The 17,509-nt window shown below is 39.7% G+C and overlaps 1 protein-coding gene across 2 annotated transcripts in view; it reads right to left on the reverse strand.

The window, feature by feature from the left end:
- Positions 1-542: 542 nt before the first annotated feature.
- The window catches only part of Abca12 (ATP binding cassette subfamily A member 12), a 172,841-nt gene continuing 155,874 nt past the window's right edge, over positions 543-17,509 (reverse strand). The window contains exons 21-31 of one of the 2 annotated variants that reach the window (XM_087565330.1): positions 17,192-17,351; positions 15,888-16,141; positions 13,188-13,392; positions 11,895-12,004; positions 11,462-11,603; positions 10,264-10,398; positions 8,247-8,350; positions 6,595-6,687; positions 5,392-5,497; positions 2,962-3,099; positions 543-1,650 (exon numbers count right to left, since the gene is read on the reverse strand). In XM_087565330.1, the coding sequence (XP_087421456.1) occupies positions 1,543-1,650; positions 2,962-3,099; positions 5,392-5,497; positions 6,595-6,687; positions 8,247-8,350; positions 10,264-10,398; positions 11,462-11,603; positions 11,895-12,004; positions 13,188-13,392; positions 15,888-16,141; positions 17,192-17,351 (1,555 nt within the window). In that variant the 3' untranslated portion in view covers positions 543-1,542. 2 annotated transcript variants of the gene reach the window in all.

The raw sequence follows: 17,509 nt of genomic DNA on the forward strand, positions 1-17,509 counted from the left end.
GAGATGTTGATTCATGGGATAATCAAAAGGGACCTAGGGTAATGACTGAATTGACAGGTAAATAAAAGACTGGACTTTTGGTCTGTAAGAGATGAATTATCCAGAGAGATTTTAGAAAGTAAGAGAAAGCAGAACATAGGCCATCAGCTTGTAGCCCACACTTTGAGTCCTTTTTTTGGCTGCTCTCAAACATCCCTTCTTTTGGGAACCCCTTGTCCTGTCTGAGGTTGGTTCACAGCAAAGCTTCTCTGGGAAAGTGTAACATTTCTCAAAACTGTTAGATGGGCACTGTTAGATATTAAAAACTGTTAGTTCTTAAAACTGTTAGATGTTAGTGGAGAAAGAGTATTTGTACTAGCAAATCAGTGAAATGGGAAGGAGCAGAGCAGCACGAAAAGTGCAAGAGGTCAGAAGAACTAGATCTTAAAGGAGAAGGGGAAAAGGATCTGATGAATGGGGCATAGGAAGCAGAGCCCAGATCATAGGAACCTCAGGGGTTTAGGTCCATGGTTCTTCCCTATCAAACAAAATGACATCATTAATGGCTTTTTCTAAACTTTGAGTTTATTGGTCATTGAAACAGAAACAGTTGTGTCAAAGCTGGCAAAGTTGTACACGTACATTCTCTCTCTCTCTCTCTCTCTCTCTCTCTCTCTCTCTCTCTCTCTCTCTCTCTCGGTACAAAGCACTTCTATAAAGGGCATGTAACTTGGCGTTCTCAAGTAGCCTATCTTGTAATCATAGGTATAGTCCTCTAGGAAATAAGATAAAAATTTTTTCATATTAATTTTTCTTTCACCAAAACATTTCTTGTGGAGAAACCAGAATTGTGAGGGTTTCTGGAAAAGCTTAAAAATGTTGTCTGCCAGCAGCACATGAGTTCTCTCCCCCTCTTTTCAGGATTTGCCCAGGTAACACACCTATTTCCTCTCAATGAGCAAGAAGCTTCTGGTCTGAGTTTGTTTACCACCAGGGTAAAACTGTTGTCTCATCATATTCTTACCACAATGCACTTTGTGGGGGCTCACTATATCCCCATGTATTCAAAGTCCTGGAAACCAACATGCATACCTTCTGTAGACAATATGCAGTGTGCTCCATGCTTCCTGTTAATTGATCTTTAGCGCGTCACACAACACACTAGATTCATGTTATTTTCTAGAAATAAGTTGTTTGAACACCTAACTGTCTCTTCAAGTCCACCTTACTTTTCTTCTCTGGCCCTATTTTTCAACTACTAACACCCGTGCCTTTTCAGCTGTCCTTTTATTGAAAGTAATAAGTTAAGACATCCATCGTGAGGTGGGTGGTTCACCTTTCCCCTAAGGCTCACCAGCATATACATGGCATGCTCACTGTGTTGAATACAGAGAAGCATTTTTGGGAGCAGTAACATTCAGCAATGTCCATTATCATTTGTCAGCCTTAATGCTGCACACTTTCTGTGGAGCGTAACACTTTCAAAGGAAGAGATGTTTAAAGGTGATGTCTTCTTCAGAAAGCATCCATCAGTTGTTGCTGCAATTGAATCTGCTGTAGGTGTTAAGAATCTAGCTGGTCTTCCTGTGAGTCTACACTTATGGTGGAACCTTGGCTACTGGTATCAACATTCTCGTAGGACTTTTGGTCTTTGGCAAAGTTGATGAAAACCTGAGTGTTTTCAAGGAAACGAAAGACATTAGTGCCAGGTTTACCAGAAGAAATAAAACTTAATTCTCTCCAGTTATCCCCATCCCCTCCCTCCCTCTCCTGCTCTCTGCTCTTGCTCTCACTCTTTCTCTGTCTCCTTTTCTTCCTTTACATATTCACACTCTAACAAGTTACAAAAGCAAGACTTCATCAGGACCTGCTTACATGCTTGGTCACATCCCCCTAGATGTCCTTGAGACAGCCAATCTCAGTTGGACTTTAAAAATCATGCCCATTGCTGTGAATATAACTATATTTTTGTCATGGTCTAAATTCAGAGCTATAGTTAAAGATCTCTAGCCACATATTTGTAGTCCATATGATTCACATCGATACTTTCATCATGTATGGGTGAGTCTGATGCTCTATCAGATGTTTACATAGAAATGTCAGGAGAGAATTCACTAGTTTCAGGAAGTTATATCACTAAAATAAAATGTGTGTAGAACACTCCCATCATGTTAAATTGGCCAATTTTACAAATAAGTTTGCCAATATAATTGCCAATGCAGCTCTCTTTACATGATTAAAATCATTAAGTAATTAGTTGTAGGTTTATCCAAATATCACCAAGAGTCTAGTTTTCCAATGCACGATACTCAATGTTGGTCACGTAAGTCTAAGACTAATTCTAGTCTTAATTCCCTATAAAATATTAATCCATAAACACAGCACAATCCATTGACTTATTTTCAGACTCACTTCAAAGTCAAGCATAGCACTTCATTTTTGTAGGTCTTGTTGGTAGAGCTACATAAAACTTAGTATGGAGATGATGGATGACCTAGGAATGTGCTAGCATTGAGAGGAAAAGTAGTTAAGAGGAAGGAATTCTTCAATTGTTAAGTATGTGAATTTAATAAACCTAAGGTTTGTTCATTTTCTGTCCCTTACCCTAGTTCAGAACTGACCAATAGAAACCTTCCTTATGAAACCTACCAAGAAAAAAAATTAGAGGAAGCATTAATAGCTAATTATTTTGCAGGTGACAAGAGTGGCTCCTTGCTTCCCATGTACAGGTAAACATTTATGGAAGTAGATGCCATATATAATAGAAAGAAATCCCTTCGTTTCTCCACTAAAAATAGTTAATGTCTTTCATATCTTATTTTTTTTTAATGCCTCAAATGCAGTTAGAAATAAATTAGGCTCTTTGCTAAGGTTTTCAGGTGCAAGATTAGGTACTGATTTAATTAAAAGTAAATTAAATGCCATTAAAAAGAAATAAGCAGAATGCATAATAACTAATGTGGATCATGGCACACATCTTACCTCCTCCAAAGTGGTCTGGCTCACGAGGAAATTAGTGATATTTAAAGCAGTCTTGTTGGTTTCCAGAAGGTCAAAAATGTTTGCCACTCCTCCTGCTGTGACTGGCACATGGTACTCTAGCATGCTCAGGTGCTGATCCTGTGGGGACCGAAGGGGAAGACTTGTTTTACAATGGCAAGGTAGCATTGACTTGATCAGATTTCACTTTCACTGGGGGAGGGGGGGTGGGAGGGGACGCTGAGAGTTGTTCCACTGGGGGTGGGGGTTGGGCTGGAAGGTGGGGATGAAGCCATTGGTGTAAATAGTGGGCGTATTTCTGAAACTAACAGCTTGTAGAGATGAGATGAAAAAAATTTACGAACATCAGAGAGAAAACAAATTAAAAAGTTAATGAAAATTTCAAAGCATCCTGGGCTCGTGAGCATTTTGAAAGTTACGTTCTCATCTAGAGAGGGAGAAATAACCCTGTAGGGTGCAGCCCGTTCACAAGGTCACGCTCTGCTTGTTGAAGAGCTTTAGTAGATTTGCTTCATGTTAAATAGGTCTAAAGTCCCAGGACTCGGCTGTTCAACTGATATGAGCTGAACATGCTAGATTTCAGTCTTGTCTAGAAGGAGCCTTTTTGTTCTTTTCCCCAATCGATGTTGCCTACTTTTCTTGATTCACCTTAAAAGGCTTTTCCATTTTCAAACTTTTAACACTAGGATCATCTACTCCTTACTCCATCACTAAGGCCTTGGAGAATGTCTAACTCCTGCTGTTCTGAATGGTTGTCTTTAGCCATCCGGTTTTCTGTAAGGCATCTCTCCACCTTGACCTTTCCCCTCTATTTGCACCAGGCCAGGACTTGCTGTTTCTCTCTCTGTTAGGAGTGGCTGCAACAGCTCCTTGGAAGCCTAGAAACTAGATATGCTGATTTATTCTGGGAAAAGCAGCAAGGGAATCTGTTCTGAGTACTAGATACATCAGATATCTTGGAATCTACTCCTGTGTCTGTAGATCCTTTTACAGCCTTTTATCCCAGACTTCCTCTTTCTCCCCTCTTTGACTGGAGCCTGGCCTCTCCCCTAAACTTGTACTTTCCTTGTGCCTGTCTCTGTAACCTGACCTTCTTTCGTATTTAATTCTCAAGTAATTGCTCCAGATATTTCCATCCATAGATGTAGACACTGCAGCAGACGTGTCAGGAATACTCTCTTGGGGGAAACTGACTTTATCGGCAGCTCATCTGCTGTTGGTAGTTTTAGGTATGTGCCCAGGAGGCTCAGACCAGGCAGGGGAAAAAACCCAAAACGTACGCTCCACTCAGCAAGTAAACTGACAGGACGAGAGAGACTAACATGGTTTATAGAGCAGAGGCTTCCTGTGGTTTTCAATTCTGATGATTAAAAATGGGCTTTAACAAGAATCTTGAAAGCTAATATTCCTAGAGAAATTATTCAAGGCTTAGGGAAACTGAGGCCAAAATTACGACATGGAGATTAAAATAATTATTTTAAAAATGTACTCTTTTGCTGTCTAATGCCACTGCACATGAATATCATGCCCTATAGTCTGTGAAGATATCAGACATTGTCCACACCAGGTTTGTAAAGTCGATGTTTATTCCTGCTTACAAATGAGAGAAAGCAGAGTTCAGAGGCTTTAAATGTCTCCTTAGATAGCGCCTCTCACAGCCACACTCAACCATCAGCTTTCAAACTTCTTTCTGTTATTTTACTTTGTTTTACTCTTCACAATTATTTGTCATGCTCAATTTGTATAAATTACCTGCCTCTCAATGATGTTAGACTGATTTTTTTTTTCTGCAAGTCCATTAAGTAGGCGCTATGTGAAGTTTAAATGTGTGTATCCCTGTGTGTCCATCTGGCTGATTTTACTAGCTAAGCAGGTGGGAACAAGCTCCGTCATACTTGAATCACCCTGGGAGCTGACGATTGCTCAGACCTGTGTGAGTTTAGTTTTCAAAGGAAAGGAATAGAGCGATTAAAAACAAAAACAAAAACAAAAACAAAACAAAACAAAACAAAACAAAAAAAAACCCTCTCAGCTGCAGGATTCTGAGCTCACTAATTTTTCTTTTCTAAGAAATACTGTTGGTCATATAAAGCCGGCTATTCCTAGGTTCCCTAATGTATGCATGCTGCTCTAATAGTAATTAGAGTGGAAATGGAACTTGAAAACAAATCCAGTATGATCAGAAAAACTTTGCAAGGAAGAAACTAACATAACAAATGTGAAATAACCAATTGAAAAACACCTTTAAAGATATACAAAAATCTGCGGATATTACCTCTTTGTACAAAGTTCAAATCCTGAACTAATGGATTACGATGAATCTCGAAGCTGTGACCCACTAGGAAATCGTGAACACTCACTTTGTTAACACTGGAAAAGACAGTCAAGGTCAAAGACGGAGCCACCACTTACTTTTAAGTATGTTTTTGGAAAGTGCAGCTGCATAAACTTTGTGAGGTTTTCCATGCTCACTTTATTATTTTTCAAGTGAACCTTGACAGTAAACCCACGTCCAAACCTAAAAGTGCAAAATACAGTATGAGGTACATTTTGCCAAAATAGCTCCCCTGGAATTCGAGATAATGAAATAGGTCCCAAGCCAACCATCATGTCCCTTTTTCTTATCTAAAGACTGTCATTTGGCATAAAAGTTCAGGACGTGCTGCAAGCTGGAAGTAGTTCAACACTTTGATTTTTTTTTTTTTTGGTTGATTTGTTCTTCCTGTCTACCTCTATACTGTGTCAGAATGTTTGAAAGCATACAGTGGTGACTTCCTTTGACAATCGTCGATTGGCAATAATACAGGTCAATTTCTGGAGTTAAGTTCTTACTAAATTAGAGCACAGTCTTGAGAGGTCATTAGAGATTTGATATCCACCATGAAGATTAGAGGCACTGGGATTCCAACACTAAATATGGCGTTAATATACCAGTGTTAGCCTCACTAAGAGCAGACTTTGTAAACAGGTTATGACACCCTACAAGCGACTCAAGGTCTCCGTCATAATTTTGTCTTTATCTCAGATAACAGTTTTGATAAGACAATTAAGTTACTGTATGGAGAGGTATACAGTACCATCCTGTAATTTGACGATTCACATAGATATGTATAAGTACACATACACTTGGGAGTATAAACTAATAATATAATTCTAATGTGATGCTAATATGATATTTATGCATCTTTCCCCAATGCATTCTTGATTAAAAGGTTTTCAATGTGGTGAAAATGTTAAATAGCTTACAGAAAGCTTGTGCAAATGGCAAACGAACGTGGTAGATTAAAAAATCTATGCCTTCATGCACTTGTCAAGTCTAATTTGTTATTGGGTACATTCCTGACACTACTTCCTGGGAGTATTTTGGTTGCGAATTATTTATTAGTATGACTATTAGGAGCTTCAACCCTTCTAGGTCTTGAGAATTTTAACTAAAAACTACAATAAACCCTTAATAAAATAATTTAAATTTAAAGTGTGTCAATGAGTATTTCCAATGAGGAGTATCTCTACTCATCTCAGTTTTTCTACTCATTGCACAGTGGCTGCTGGGGTGTAGGAACTGTTGGAGAAATTCCCCTACACAGTGTGTAAACAGCATTATTTGTTGGTTACCTGCTTTTTATATGTTGTAGAGACCCAATGCACTGGAACCTTCCATTCACCATAATGGCCAGCCGGGTACAAAGGGCTTCACATTCTTCCATGCTGAAAGAAGAAACAGATTCCTATCAACATCCAGGGCACATAAAATTGGGTCGCAGTTCATAAGCATATGTTTAATTAGTTCATTATAGCACTGTGGCAATCTCCCTTGAGGGCTCTCTTGATATGGTTTAGCTGTTAAAGGCTAGGCTCATAGCCCAAACAAGAAATCTCTCTTGAGAAAGAACAAAAAAAAAAAATCTTAAAGTACTAATGAAACATATGCTTATGGATGTATATTACTCTCCTCACACATTTGAGGTTACCTCTCATGTCTGCAACACCTCTACTGTCGAACCCAATAGTCCTTTCAAACTCATTCAAGCTTTGACTCAAGACCTATGTTTCCTATGAGGCGTTTCAAAAATGATCCAGAACACCTTTTATTCTATCTTATATCCCAGTTGATTTTGTCTGGGAGTTTATAAACAGTTCTAACTTGTACAAGCTCTCTCGTTTCATGCATGATGGTACTTAGAGTCTCAGTTCTCTCCCTGTTCACTCCATGCAGAAGTTTGTGGGAATAAAAAGATGAGCTCCCCGGTGATGATCTCAAGGCTGGATACAAACAAGTGATAATAAAGAGATTTAATTAGTTTCTGCTATGTGATCATTATAAGGAAATGTAAGGTCAGTCCAGATCATAAAGAAAAGCTAATATCCTAAGAGAGGCGTAGATCAAATGCTTCATTGTCACCCCTTACTTAGGAGACTAGGAGGCTATTTTGTGGAAGAGAGCCCCATGAGTGAGTTCTAGGGGACAGGTGAATGAGAACCTGCTGACGATTGTAGATTCTACTTCAAGAAGAAAGCACAGATGAAGAAATCCATGAAGACAGAAAGCACAGTGTATGCACACAGAGCTGAGAGTCATTTGACCTCACTAATAGGAGGCAGCATTAAGTGGGAAAGACTGAGAATTCTGAAAGTCCACAGCAAACAGTAGCTAAGAATAAGCAGGTCTTGAGAACTTCATGGTAAAAATGTCTGCCGAGACCCTCTGCCTTGCTGTACCCCAGTATCCTCACTCTGAACCCTCTAGTCTTTACCTGTTACCAATAAGCAATGATCTAAACAGGTTGGGGAGAGGACTCAGTGGGTAAAGGTACTTGACCACCTGAGTCTGGTCTCTGGGACCTATGTGGGAGAAGGAGAAAACTGACTTCCTCAAACTGACATCTGACCTCTACATGGAAACACACACACACACACACACACACACACACACACACACACACACTCATGGAGAGACACATACTCATACATACTCACAGGGAGAGACAGAGAGAGAGACAGAGAGAGAGACAGAGAGAGAGAGAGAGAGAGACAGAGAGAGATACACTCACACAGAGACACACAAACTGACAGAGAGATACAAACATAAACATACACACACATACACACACTCACAGAGACAGACATACAGAGATACACACATAAACACACACACACACACACACACACACACACACACTGTTAATAAAAATTAAAACCCAAATACTCCAGATAACGAGGAGTACTCATGTGTTCCCCAGGATTCCTTGGGACCTGACTCAGTTTACCTGTGAGAGGTGAGGATGACAGAGCATTTGTTCTGCACCTCTTCTGAAATGATCCTCCAGAGGTGTCGTTTTGACTTGGGATCCATTCCAGAGCTTGGCTCATCCTTAATAAAGAATTACCAGAAAAATTTATCAAATTAATTAAGTTTTGATGAGGTTCTTTATAAGAATTGCTGCATTTCAACTCTCTGGGACCAGAAATCATTTTTTTGAGATCCCATGACTAACGTGTTTTATACATAATAGGCTTTTTCTGCTTCTGTCAAAAGCTCAAAATTAAGCATTTTAAATTGTCAGTCTGTTTAAGGAAGTGTTTCAGAGAAGCTGACACCATGTTACTTTACATCCGTCTCTTATGTTTCCTTGGGGAAAAAAAAACTACTTCAATTACCAGGAGAGCAGAGTTTTTACATTTAATTCTGCAGTCCCACATACAGAGTTGAAGCTTTGTCAACAAGATTGCCATCTTTCCCCTTGAAGCAGGATGTGGCTGCGAGCAATAACGTGCCAGGTGAAGCAGAAGGAAACACAGCCTGATGTTTCGGTGGGTACGTTCCACAGGTATTTTTAGTGTTTTGTTATTAATTGAAATTTAAGACTCTCTGGGAAAATAAAAATAAGATTTGTAGAAGGCGCCAACTGGAAAAAAAATCCGCAAATACTCTTCAAAGTGGATAGGCTTTGAAAGATTCAGACAGAGATATTTTTAAAAATACAACAGATAGTGTAAACAAGCAATAGTGGATCCTAACAAGTGTTAGATAAAAAGAAGTTATAGGTTATGATTAGAGAAAAAATGTATGCACGGTGGAAAGAGTCTGGCCATCTGATGCTCACTTTGCATAGAAGTGTGCTAATTTAAACAGAGCGGTGAGCATTCCTTTGGGGGAATGATAAAGGAGGTATTGTCATCGCTTCTATTTTTGTAGAAAGTGGAATATGCAGTAAATACATACAGAAGAAGGGCTATGCCTTCCTCCTGTAGCCTGTATTTCCTTAGCTCATTACCATACAACATTTACACAGTGCTTTTACATGGAAACAGCTTTACGACTTTTATCTCACAGGGGTGCCCCAGGATTGTTTTGTTCAATTTAAAAGATGCTTGCACAATAGGGTTCCATTAAAAACATCGACAGGCAGCGATGTAACAACGCATTATAAGCTTCCAGTATTCTAGAAGGATGGTCGTTCTAGGTGGTTTAAATGACTGGATCCACCATGTGACTTAATCCCTAGAATCATCATATAGTGATTTATAACTGAACTTGAATGCATGCCGCTCAGGTTCTTTTAAAACTTGGAGATCCTTGAATGAAGACAATCTTGCAAAATAAGGACGTGTTTATTTCTCTGAAACAAAGGTCCTTGTGCTTTGTTGGGGCTGGGGAGTAGAACTCTACATCAGTAGCATGTGCAATTTATATGTTCAGGTGATCAATTAAAATTTGCAGCTCTTAACAAAATATAAATGTAGAGCACGTCTCTTGATCCTCTCCCTGATTCATATAAAATAACACAGTGTATTTTCCATCACTCCACAAGTTGAATAACTCATTTTTAAGCTACAAAGGAGAATAAATTTAGTACAACACTTTGTTCTAAACTGTGCCTTTCTTCCTCAGCAAAAATTGGACACTGTGAGTTCACTTGATCAGTACCTAACAGAAATATGATTTCATCAATAAGTGGGAATTAAATTTGAGCCTGCTCTATGACTTATTTGGAACCCCTGAGCTGGCTGCAGTTATTTCAAACTCACATGCTGAGTGTTTTCTCTGAAGCCCCCCAAGCCATTGCTTCAGACACAAAACGCTTCCCGAGGATACTGTCATGATAGTAAATTATTTGCTAATACAAATTCTCCTAATGTGGTGACACTGTACGTGCTTTGACAGTAACTGGCACATAGTGGACCTCACTGGATGTTGACGGTACTGCTGATGAGAACGATACACGCGCCTGATGTGCTGTTCTAATTATGTACTAGCAGCTTCGTTCACGATGCCTCTCTTACCAGCAGGAGGATAGACGGTTTCCCTATCAAGGCCAGTGCAGTGGACAGCTTCCTTTTTGTGCCGTAACTGCACATGGAGGTAGATCTGTCCTTGTATGCCATCAAGTGAAGTCTCCTAAGGAGTTTATGAACAGTCTGTGGATAGGAAGAGAAGGGATTAGGCAACCAGACCCCCCTTCAAACTCTTAAAGCACCAAATGGAACAAAACACACCACTGGATAGAAATGTTTCTCATGGAGAACATAGGCCTTGAAGAGATGAAAATATTTAAATTCAACATAGATTTTATTTTCATCTTTTAAAGACCACTTATAAAATTAACACTTAGTTTAAAGAGAGAAAAGTAATTTTCTGCAGGTAGGCTTTCAAATGGGATAACTGCCCCCCAATGTTTGTACGTGTTTACCTTCACAGATTGTACCATGCTGTTAGCATGGGATTCTCCTACAAAGCTTAAAAGCTGAAGAGATCTCAGGCAGAATTCAAAAGCAGGTTTCCCATTGATTGCCATCCAAGTCCATCTTTCCTTCTTACTGAGCCATGAGTTGTCAGAAAGACTTTCGGACTATTTAAAACTGACCTGCTCTCAAAACTGTCATACATTCGGAACCATGAGTTCGTGCAGTTATTTCTGTATTTAAGTAACCCTAGCAAATGACGGACATCCTGGTTGGATGCCCATCAGGTCTCCAGAGTTTGAAGAACAAAGAAACATGCCCCAAGAGGTTAGTCATTCCATTACAAAAATAAATTGTTGCAGTGGTAGAGGTAATAAAGGTAAAAATTAAGGCATTAGTAATATATTATATTGTGTAAAATATATATATATATAAATAATGGAAATAATAAAAAAGAAGTAGAAATCGAAGTTCTGCAGAGAATCGTGTGGACCAATTTGAATACTTTAAAAAGAAAATCCCATATCACCAATCAAGGTTCAACTTGGAGCAAGGCACAGTGGGACTATCTATTTATTAATGGAACTGAGCAAACTCAGGCCAAGAAGCTTCTAAAGTTAAGCTTGTGGACAGATGTAGATAGATACAGACCACATCATCAAGCCAAGTTGGCTCACTGGTTAGAGGGGCATTTTATGATCTCCCACGTGGCATGATGGCTTTGCCAGAACAGTCATGAGAGGAGGGACGGAGCCAGCAGTGGTCTTTAAATGAGGCAGTCCTCCGCATATGTACTCACTTCTTTGATGTCCTTCTCTGGAATCCCATGCACTCTGGCATAGAAATACAAGTGTTCTTCCACGGTCACCAGGTCGTCTAAGGCATCTTCCTGAGGGCAATAACCAACCAATGAGCTGTGAGAATCCACATGTCCCAGGGATCTAAACGGAGAAAATCAGAACACATGACTTTCTAAAAAGAGGTCTTGAAGTATCGGGCTAGCGGCTTTGTTTGGGTTAAAATAGACAGCAATTTTGATAAAAGGAGGAAAATAGTTTATCTGAGTCATAGTCAAGGTTTAAAAACAAAACAAAACAAAAAAAAAAAAAAACAACCCAGTTACTCCAGCGATTCCCGCCTTAGGTCAGGAAGATTTATAACACAGTCATGAAATTAGATAAAAGTCCATTTAAATTATGTTGTACTCAATAAATAGAAGGACAGGTTTGTACCCGCTCTTGTTTCTGATCAGGATGTTTCCACTGGAAGGAATTATGTCTCCAGTCAGCATCTTAAATATAGTGGTTTTCCCTGCTCCATTCACACCAAGGAGGCCAAAACACTGGAATGGAGAGAGAGAAAGAGAGAGAGAGAGAAAAAAAAAAGGCGTAAGCTACAGAAACACGTTGTTATTATAACTTCTTCCTCCACCCTGGGTGAGACACCCCCGGAAGAATAAATCACTATAATTACTTCTGAATCCTGTACTGCTCTTCTGGCATTTGGTAAGACTTTCTCTTCTAAAACAAATGGGTATTATGGGCTCTTTTCCCTCTAAGCATCTGAATATCTGCATGTAGAGAAGGTCTGCTTTACATATGCTATAGTGCCCCTTTATGTGACGTGATAAAGTACCCCTCAGGTAAGATGTGCTAACTCAAAGAAGTAATTACAGTTATAGATTTGCACATAATTTACACAAAATCAAAACTTTACTGAAAAAGCCACTGATGCAATAATTTATGTCATTGAGTGAGTCTGACGCATGTGGTCCAGCTCTGCACAGAAAACTAAGGGGAAATAGCAACAGCCAAATTCCCTTTCTCCTTCCAACGCTACCTGAATCTTTTACCTGTGAAAACCATAGGAATAAAAGTCAACACATGCTAAGACCCTCCCTCTGAAAATGGCTGTCTTTCTGGAAGACTTTGAATAGGTCTAGGAAGGAGAGGTGCCAAAAAGCATCCTGAACAAGCTTCCTGCTGATAGTGCACTCCTCTGACAATGACAGTGGCGATGGGCTCAGGACCTGCTGTGTGCTGAGGATGAACCCTCCCTAGAAATAGCAAAAATTCATATGGCAAACATACATAATACATACATATATATACACACATACAAACATATACACATAAACATACATAAACCTACAAACACATACACACAAACACACACACACAAGCATACATACCCTCACAAATAAACACACAAACACACATACATGCATACAAACATACACACACATACACACACAAATACATACACACATACATACACAAACACTTCCACCCCCACAATACTCAATAAACATACACATACAATTACATACACACACAAACACATATACACAATGTATACACAAACACACACCCCACAAATAGACACACAAACACACACAAACACATACATACATATAAACACACATACAAACATACATACAAACACACATACCTACCTAGACTATGAAAATATTCAGGGCTTGGGTTTTCAATTTCTAGAAAACAAAGCCAAACCACGCCCCCTACCTCTCCAGCAGGTATCCCCAGGCTGATGTTGTTGACAGCTATAATCTTCTTGTGGATAAGCTGGTAGGTCTTTGTGAGCCGATGGAGCTGGACCAGGTCAAACTCAGCTGCACCGCTCTCGACTCTTAATCTCTCAGTGTGCACATCTTCGTCTTCATCTACTGTCTCCATGACAGGCGAAGATGTAAATTTTCTGAAGAAGAGCCTGAAAACCAGATTCTGAAATGACGTGACTCAGTCTGGACACCTCAATGCTCTCACTTCTGTGGAAGTCCATTGCCTGCCTACCGTTAGGCTGTTCTTACATTCATTATGTTGTCCTGTTTAAATGATGTCGGCAGAGGTAGTCATGTTCTTCCCATTATCTCTACAATGCTGGCAAACAGTGCTTATTTTCCATGGACGACAGATCTATGGATCCATTGTTCAATGTTGGAATCCTGATGTCTAAATCAGGTGCCTGCCTGAAAGCTAGCTTCTAACAGGGAGCTCAGAATCATTAGTGGAACTCCACACTTAACAAGCCCAAGATCATCTATCCCCTTATTGCTCTAACAACTGTTCTCTCTCCACTTCTTCCTTCCTCCTTTTTGGCCCCCTTTCTTCTCTTGCTCCTTTTCTTTCTCCATCTCTTCTTGTTGTTGTTTATTGTGGTAAATCTAAAATGAGGCATACCCTCTTAATTACATTCTTTTCTCTCCTTATATCTTCAAGGGGAGATAGATCCCAGGGTCGTATTGCTAACAACTAGCAGGTCTCTCCTTTTAAATCATTAATAACAGGGACACTATTTATTCTGCATTCTATTTACAGCTAATGTCTCACTGAAGATCAAGGAGATAATTGAAGCTTCTCAGCAAAATCTCTCAGTTCTAGCCTCACCCCAGTCTTGTCCAACAAACACCCAATCAAAAGAAAACCAAACCTTTTAAAGTTCTGCAAATCAGTTATTTCAGGTCTACCCTGAAAATCTCTGCTTCTTTTAAAAATGGTCCAAGGATTCCAAAACACGGTGTTTTCTTTATATCTATTCTGGTCTAAAAAGCCCACTCATGCAGTCAGTTTCCCAACACTGGAAATGCCTTCGAACCCTCCCTTTGTCATGGGCCATTTCCCTGACTATTTCTATCTCCACTATAAGCTTCAGTTTTACCAGCATTTCCCAGGAACCTACACTGCTCCTGTGTCTCTGACTCTTGCGTCCCAGTCTGCACTGGTTCCCCAAGAATTATACCTGCTAAGGTATCATGTGCGTGTGCTGCTCTCTGTTTGCTCACCTTCAATAGACTGCCATTGGTTTGTTCAAATAAGGTCTAAACCAGATCTCTTTACTAAGCATTCAAGAGACCCCATAACCTTCCAGCCACACCATAAGCCAAATAGCCTGCTATTCACTACATTTATTCTATCTTCCAAACAAATAGTATAATCTTTTAATTAAGTAGTCTATAACATTTTCCTCTTTTTTTCTTTCTTCCTTTTATTATTACTTAATTAAAATTTTTATTTTCAGTAGGTAATCCGAGTTCATATTAAAGTTAAAGTGGTACTAGAAAATAGAATGTCGAAAGTAAGCCATCTTCAAGCAACACTGACATTAAGATAATCCATTGTAAGAAGGTAAATTTCCTTTTATCTCACACAGTAATATATAATACTCATTTCTTAGCCTTTCACTTTCATTTAGTAACTATGAGAACAAATATTACATAGATATTGAACCGCTATCTGTGTGTGTTTACATGTGCATATTTGAGTATGTATCAAACGCCTGTGCAAGTATACTTGCTCATGAAAACGCTCATGCAGAAAAGGATGCTGGGTGTGTGCTCCATCACTATCTTATTCCTTTGAGAGAGAGTCTATCACTGAACCTAGGGCTTGCTTTTTTTAGTCAAATTAGATGCCCAGCAAGCCCCAGGGATCTGTGTGTCTCACACTACATCCAGCAACGCTGGCTGCAGTTACAGGCCTTTGCTGTGCTATGCTGGGTTTTGCATGTCGGCAGTGAGCATCTGAAGTCAGGCTCTTAGGCTTGCACAGCCAGTTTTCTCTGCTGAGTTGCATTCCTCACTCCTGGATCATTCCTTCTGATGGCTAAGTAGTGTTATATTTATGAATATGGATGTATAAATTAGGCAATCCCTAAATAAAGATAAGCTGCTTGTTCGTTTGCTATTAGAAATGACGAGTGTGGTGACGTAACTCTATACACATGGCAGCGTGAGGTTTGTGGTGTTGTCACTAGGAACACTTCCTAGGAAGGGGTAAATATACTCGGCGGTGCCCCTCTTCCTGTTTCTGTTGCTCTCCTTGCTTCATCCCGGTCATCTTCTCCTAGACTCACTGTCCACACTACCCACTCAAACTTCTTTTTCACTTCTGCATGCGAAGCCTTTATTAGCTTCCTCAACTCACTGACTCTCTTTTAGGGCGACAGCTGTGCTTACTTAATTTTGTTTCTTACTCTATACCAACCCACTATGTATAAGGTTTGTGGCGCTGTCATCCGGAACGCACAGAAAGGCTGGACAACTATTTACTAGACTTAAATGAATGATACATTATGCAACCAGGTTTTAAAAGGCTCTAAACTAGACTTTCCAGTGTTGCTAGAGGAAAACACCAAGATTATTGCGCGTCCCTGAGTGCTCTGACGCAAACATCACGGAGGGGAAATGCTGTTCTCATCTGCCTCACCTGAGCTTCTTTATCAGCCACTCATTGATGAGAAGTCGCAGCAAGAAAAACATGGTGCCCTGAGAAACCAAGGCCACAAACATGGCTCCTAGCTTATCCATTTCAAAGGTCTCGCTTGGATAATCCACACCATAGGCTTTTAAGAAATCCAGGACTGCCTGTTGCTGTGAGAGTTCAATCAAACCGTAGCCAAAACAGAATTGGGGGAAGATCAGGAAAATTCGCTTGAGGGTTTCAGAAATAAGTTCTAGAGTCTGAAACAAGAGAAATAACAAAATGTAGTTTTAGGATTCCGACTGATTGACGAAACATTTAAAAGTGGATGAAGACAGATGGAGACGCCTAGGCAGATTGGCAATTATTTCGCATGTATGCTGCAACTGCATATTATAGTTGCTCCACAAATGACAGTATGACAGAATTTGTTATCAAAATGCAAGTGAAAAGAATGTTTTTTCCTCAAAGTGGCCCAAGGTATCCAGCCCAATTCTGGAGACAAAAATCACTTCTAGACCTGGCTTAGATTCAGTGGGAGAGGTAAGCCTGGTTAGAATGTTGGGATGCAAAGCTGTATCACTGGGTTTGTGAGTGAGAGAGGGTTCAGGAAAGCTTTTGAACTTAGGGAATCTCAACCTGGGTAGGGACAGAGGTGAAATGAGATGGAAGGAGAGACAACAGATATCAAAGAGGCAGAAATGGCTCATTTTCACGTTATTCACACTTGAGGCCAATGACTTCCACTTTACAATTTCCCTTCCTCCTCCTGAAGTGGCCTTGCCTATCCCTCACCTCACTTCATTTCCTCTCTATTCTTTCGCACTCCATTGCCAGGGACTGTTAAAGCTTCTCTTTCACTGATCATAATTGTTAGCTCTGAATGGCAAATGATGCTTACAATGAAGTAGATTCCAATACATGATTGAAAGGGAATTTTTCCCCCTATGAGTGTTCAAATGAATCCTAACCCATAGCTATATACATAATCCATTCTTGCCACCACTGCACCTTTGGGATCTATTAATGAGTACAATGTTTAGTTGAGCAGTTAGTGCCATATAATCTATCACTTTCCTCAAGACCTAGCAAAAGTCAGTATTGCTAACATTCAGTCAATGCAATAATAATGAACATTAACCTATACAGAGCTTAATTTCTTTTCAAGCTATACTTTCTCATTTTCTAAATTTAAATCAAAAGATAGTCTTTCCTATCTAAATACAGAGTAAAGGAAATCTTCCCACATGGAGCATGTTAAGGCTTCTGGTTCATTTGCTGAACTTTAAGTAACAAATAAAAGACCTTACCGGATCATTAGGCTTTTCCTTGGAAAGGAAGTACACCACCGACAGGGAAACAATGGAATTGATGCCAAAGAACAGGTTGACACACACATAAGTGATGAAGGCCATCCCTGTTTCATGGAAGAGACCAGCCAGCAGGTACATCCAAGAAAATGTTGCATAGCTGTAGGACAGAAATACTAAAAATTAAAATTATGCCTTAGTTATTCTAGTCTACAAAACAATAAAGTAAAGCTCGGATGGGTTTCCCAGGGAACAGTAAACATGAGAGGAGAGTAGCCAAGCCCTGAAGCTAGGTCTGTATTTCATTCTTCATTTTGA

This window comes from Rattus norvegicus, chromosome 9, assembly GCF_021556685.1.
Source record: "Rattus norvegicus strain SHRSP/BbbUtx chromosome 9, alternate assembly SHRSP_T2T, whole genome shotgun sequence".
NCBI classification, from domain to species: domain Eukaryota; kingdom Metazoa; phylum Chordata; class Mammalia; order Rodentia; family Muridae; genus Rattus; species Rattus norvegicus.